The sequence below is a fragment of the Sus scrofa genome, chromosome 2 (genome assembly GCF_000003025.6).
Source record: "Sus scrofa isolate TJ Tabasco breed Duroc chromosome 2, Sscrofa11.1, whole genome shotgun sequence".
NCBI classification, from domain to species: domain Eukaryota; kingdom Metazoa; phylum Chordata; class Mammalia; order Artiodactyla; family Suidae; genus Sus; species Sus scrofa.
Window position 1 is genome coordinate 67,566,161 of NC_010444.4, and position 6,392 is coordinate 67,572,552.

General features: G+C 38.1%; 1 protein-coding gene across 1 annotated transcript; it reads left to right on the top strand.

Moving 5' to 3' along the window:
• On the top strand, window positions 4,895-5,793 carry LOC100523948 (olfactory receptor 18-like). The gene is given in 2 exon segments (XM_013990451.2): window positions 4,895-5,588; window positions 5,591-5,793. Coding segments are annotated over 2 exon segments (828 nt in total). The 5' UTR covers window positions 4,895-4,963.

Sequence of the window (6,392 nt, forward strand, 5' to 3'; positions counted from 1 at the left end):
GGTAATATTTATGGAGCTTTCTCTAAGTGTTGGGCAATATTCCAAGGCAGTGATTATTAAGCCCAGATTCTCATTAGTGTGGCTGAGAAAGTCACCTGCAGGGATCCTGATACTGGTTCTAGGCTGAGGGTGTGTTGTCTGTGTATTTTTAAAATAAGTATGCATGAATTATCAACAAACTGGTACTAAAACCACTGGTCTAAGCAATATTAATGATTTTGTCAAACTTTCTTTCAGTAGTTCTATTAGGTAGCTTCAATTATTACCCTAATTTCATAGTAAGGAAATTTCCTAGATGTGTTTACATTATTTATTTTGATTTTTTTCTCCATCAAATCATAGAGTGACATGTCAAAATAATGAAACTGAATTACAATCAGGTAGCAAAAGTAAGGGAATTGCAATTCCTGTATCAGGAAAGATTGACATGCAAACCTGATAGCTAGATATGAGAAGGCTGGGTCATACTCTGGGCTCTGGGGCCTCCCCTAGTGCTAAGCTCCTCAGCTGTAAACAGGAGGGTTTATGATCAAGAAAACAAGGCTGTTAGGGGTCTGAAAATGAGCTCCACATCATTAGTATAAGGAAACTCAAGTCAAAACCCCCTTCGAATACCTCTTCTCAGGTGTTAGGATGGCAATTACATATAAAAGAGACAACAAATGTTGGTGAAGCTCTGGAGAAAAGGGAACCCTTGCACCTGATTGGTGGGAATGAATATTGGTACAGCCATTATGGAAAACAGAATGGAAGTCTCTTAAAAATTAAAAATTGCTACTAATTGAACTAGAACTACCACATAATGCAGCAACTACACTTCAGGATATATCCCAAATAAATGAAATCAGGAGAAATGTCTGCCCTCCCACGTTTTTTAAAGCATTATTCAACTTGCAAAAATATGGAAACAACCAACATGTCTGTTGGCAGATGAGGGGATAAAGGAAATGTATTTAGACAAAGGAATATTATTCAGCAATAAAAGAAGGAACTCCTGCCATTTGTGACAACATGGATGGTACCGGAGAGAATTATACTTATCAAAATATGCCAAACATAGAAAGACAAATACTGTATGATCTCACTTATGTGTAGAATCTAAGAAAATTGAACTCAGGGGATCATCTGGATTAGATCTGTAGTTATGAGGGTCAAGAGGTGGAGCAAGTGAGCAGATGTTGGTCAAAGGGCACAAACTTTCAGCTATAAAATGAATAAGTTGGGGGATCTAATTTAGAGTAGGATTACAATAGTTAACAATTATGTATTATATTTTTGAAATCTGATAGATAGTTCTGCTTAACTGTCACCATACACACACACACACACACAAACACACACACACACACACACACACACACACACACACAAACAGTAAATAGTAACTGTAGGTGATGGATATGTCAATTAACTTGATTGTGACAATTATTCACAATGTCTGTATGTCTTTATAAAAACCTTCCAGTTGAACAATTTTATGCAGTTTTTTTCAGTCATACTTCAACAAACTGGGGGAAAAAAAGAAAAAAAAAAACAGAGAAGTGGTATTATTCAGATACTAGAGAAGAGAGCCCAAGATAAGTAAAATATTCTCAAGTGCCAGAGATTTTACTGAGATGGTATTGTCTTGAAACAAAAACCCTGTATAAAATGAGTTTTTAAGTTTTTAAAATTTCATTATTATTTAATCATTGACAGAAGCTCTATTTCTAAAGATACCATTTTCATAGTCATTAATCTATGTGATTTTGTGCAATTAACTAAATCAAGCTTATCTAAATTCAAAGTCCACCAAAGCCAAAAATATGATGTGTAAACTATGTAAACTTTAAAATAAAACATTTATATTTGAGTAATCACTTGTTTTAAGAAGGAGGGCAGACAGAAAAAACAAAAATGATAAATCTCTGAATATTGCATAAAATGTTTCCTTTTTTTCTTTCCTTTTCTTTTTACAGCCACACCTACAGTATATGGAAGTTCCTGTACTAGTGGTTGAATTGGAGCTACAGCTGCAGCCTTTGCCACAGTCATGGCAACAATGGATCTGAGCCACATCTGTGACCTATGCTAAATATTGTGGCAATACTGGCTCCTTAACCGACTGAGTCCAGGGACTGAAACTTCTTTCTCACAGACATTATCTCAGGTTCTTTTTAATTTTTTTAATTTAAGTATAGTTTGTTTACAATGTTCTCTCCATTTCTGCTCTATAGCAAAGTGACCCAGTCAGATACACACATTTCTTCTAATACTATCTTCCATCATGTTCTAACTCAAGAGATTGGATGTAGTTCCCTGTGCTGTACAGTAGGACCTCAATGCTTATCCATTCTAAATGTCATAGTTTGCATCTACCACCCCCAAACTCCCAGTCCCTCCCACTCCCTGCACCCTCCCTCCTGGCAATAGCAAGTCTGCTCTCCATGTCTCTGATATGTCTCTGTTTTGTAGATAGGATCATGTATGACGTATTTTAGATTCCACTTATTAATGATCTCCTACGGTATTTTTCTCTTTCTGACTTACTTCACTTAGTGTGAGAGTCTCTAAATCCATCCATGTTGCTGCAAATGGCAATAGTTTGTCCTTTTTATGTTTGAGTAGTATTCCATTATATATATACCACATCTTCTTAATCCATTCATCTGTCAGTGGACATTTAGGTTGTTTCCATGTCTTGGCTATTGTGAATAGCGCTACAATGAACATAGGGGTGCATATATATTTTTGAATTAATGTTTTGTCCAGATACATGTCCAGAAGTGGGATTCCTGGACCATATGGTAGTTCTATATTTAGTTTTCTGAGGTACCTACATACTGTTTTCCGTAGTGGTTGTACCCATTTACATTCCCACTGACAGTGAAGGAGGGATCCCTTTTCTCCACACTCTCTCCAGCATTTGTTATTTGTTGACTTGTTGATAATGGTCATTATGACTGGTGTGAAATGGTAACTTATAGTAGTTTTGAGTTGCATTTCTCTAGTAATTAATGATGTTGAACAATTTTTCATGTGCCCACTGGCTAAGTGTATGTCTTCTTTTGAGAAATGTCTATTTAGGTCTTTTGCCCATTTTTTGATTGGTTGCTTTTTTATTGTTGAATTTTATGAGCTATTTGTATATTTTGGAGATTAGGCCCTTGTCTGTTACATCATTTGCTGAGATTTTCTCCCATTTTGTGTGTTGTATCTTCATTTTTAAAAATAGTTTCCTTTGCTGTGCAAAATGTTTTTAGTTTAATAAGGTCTTGGATTTTTTTTTGGTCTTTTTATGGCCATACCCAGAGCATATGAAGGCTAGGGGTTGAATCAGAGCTGTAGCCACAGGCCTAAGCCAGAACCACAGCAATACCAGATACAGGGGGTGTCTGCAACCTACACTACAGCTAATGGGAATGCCGGATCCTTAACCCACTGACCAGATTCAGGGATTGAACCTCTATGCTCATGGACACTGGTCAGATTTGTTTCCACTAAGTCATGACAGGAACTCCTATTTTTGTTTTTAACTGACCTTATTCTAGTGGGTGGATCAAACTAGATCCAAGGACATTATTCACTGATCTAGAACAAAATATTTTAAATATATATGAAAATATGCATAAGACCCCAAATAGCCAAAGAAATTTTGAAAAAGAGAAAATAGAAATGGAGGAATCAGGCTTCCTGACTTAGGACTACACTACACAGCTACAGTCATAAAAATAGTATGGTGCTGGCACAAAAACATACACATAGATCAGTGGAACAGAATAGAGAACTCAGAAATAAACCCATGCACCTCTGATTAACTAAACAAATAAGGCTAAAACATACAGTTGCAGCAAGACAGTCTCTTCAACAAGTGGTCCTGGGAAAACTGGAGAGCTACATGTAAACGAATGAAGTTGGAACATTCCTTAACACCATATAAAAAATCAAAATGGATTAAAGACCTAAATATAAGCCCTAACACCGTAAAACTGCTAGATGAAAACATAGGCAGAATGCTCTTTGACATACGTTGGCTTCTTGAACCCCTGAGCCCCAGCAGGAACTCCTAAAATGTTTTCTGATTATGAATATTCATTTTTAATTTAGAATCCAGAGGATGTGGTTCTGCATTCATAGAGATTTGTAATTATTCCAAATGAAGGAAATACCTAGAATTGTGTTTGAATAAAATAATATCTCTGTAACTATGCCTTGATTTCTTTAAATTCAGAGTATGTTTTTCTTAAAGAGAAAGGTAATTTCTCATTCCACGTTATTTTAAAGGAGTAGGCTGTATTTAATTTAGATCACCATTTGATTGTCTAAGTTTCTTGCTCCCTTGTACCCTTTGGTACTGTTTTGCAAAATAAGAGTGAATAGAAATAAGTAAACAACACAGAAACTAATAAGGAAAATGTTCTAAGCAGATAAAATTTGTCACACTGAGAAATATTACTGAAAGTCCTGGGGTATATGACCTTAGAAATGAATTGCTTGCAGCCAAAATATAGAAAGAGGGCTGCATGCCTGCTGCATATTTCCTTCTTTTCTTTTTTTTTTTTTTTTGTCTTTTTTTGCCTTTTCTAGGGCCACTCCTATAGCATATGAAGCTTCCTAGGCTAGGGGTCTAATCAGAGCTGTAGCCACTGGCCTACACCATAGCCACAGCAAGGCCAGATCCAAGCCGCATCTGTGACCTACACCACAGTTCATGGCAAACACTGGATCCTTAACCCACTGAGCAAGGCCAGGGATCGAACCCACAACCTCATGGTTCCTAGTCAGATTCGTTAACCACTGAGCCACTAAGGGAACTCCCGTCTTTCCTTATTTTCAACCCTCTTTTTTGTTGTTTTTGTTTTTAAAAAAGCTGCACAGAACCAGAGATCTAACCATAAATCAAACAAGGGTTTCAGAATTTTTCCTCCTGGGCCTCTCAGATGATCCAGAACTGCAACCCCTCCTCCTTGGGCTGTTCCTGTCCATGTACCTGGTCACCATGTTGGGGAACCTGCTCATCATCCTGGCTGTTACCTCTGACTCCCACCTTCACACCCCCATGTACTTCTTCCTCTGCAACCTGTCCTTGACTGACATGGGCTTCATCTCTACCACTGTCCCCAAGATGATTGTGAACATACAAACTCACAGCAGAGTCATCTCCTATGCAGGCTGCTTAACTCAGATGTCTATTTTTACTCTTTTTGGATGTATGGATAGTACTCTACTGACTGTGATGGCCTATGACAGGTTCCTGGCCATCTGTCACCCACTGCACTACCCGGTCATCATGAACCCACCCCTATGTTGCTTCTTACTTTTGGTGTCTTTTTTCATCAGCCTTTTGGACTCCCAGGTGCACAATTGGATTGTGATACAAATTCCCTGCTTCAAGGATGTGGACATTTCCAATTTCTTCTGTGACCCTTCTCTGCTCCTCAAGCTAGCCTGTTCTGATATTCTCACCAATAACATAGTCATGTATTTTGTTGGCGCCGTTTATGGTGGTACTCAGGTCTCAGGGATCATTTTCTCTTATACTCGAATTCTTTCCTCTGTTCTGAGAGTCTCTTCATCAGGTGGGAGGTATAAAGCCTTCTCCACCTGTGGTCTCACCTGGCAGGTGTTTGCTTATTTTATGGAACAGGCCTTGGGGTGTATCTCAGCTCAGCTGTCTCACATTTTCCCAGGAAGGATGCAGTGGCCTCAGTGTTGTACACCGTGGTCACCCCCATGCTGAACCCCTTCATCTATAGCCTGAGGAACAGAGACATCAAAAGAGCCATGAATAGGTTCCTCAGCAAAACTACCTAATCTAAGTACTTGTGTCATCCATTTGGAATGTAGGTTGGAACATGCAGCAAAATGCAATGTCTAGACCTGAAAAGTCTTCCTCTCGCATTACATCTTTTTGTAGCTCTTACGGCCTTCATCCCTATCATTGCCTCACATTTGAATATTGCTTCATTTGATATGTCTTTCATGGGACTAGGAGAGTATTCTTGGATGTTTGCATATCATAATTACTGCATGGCTAACTCTTATTGTATCTATGGAGATGTCTGTAGTTTATCATGTTGACCCAAGCTTCCTGAAAAGATGACCAGCTCTCTTTTTATTATTGAAAATGTCTATTATTTTTGACAACTCGTTTTCCAAACTGTTTATGCAGGATATGTATGAAGAATCATGCCACTGCTTCTCAAGCTTGGCTTTTATTGAAATCTTCCAGGATGCTTAAAAATGCTGACAACTGGATCTCAACATCAGATTTCCTGATAATTGAATGGGTTGTGTCTGGAGCATGAGGATTTTTTTTAAAGCACCTAGGTGGTTAGAGTTTATGGCGTAGGTAGGGAACTTCTGATCTAAGAAAGGTCTTTCATTCCAAGTTGACCTCTATGACTTGGTTT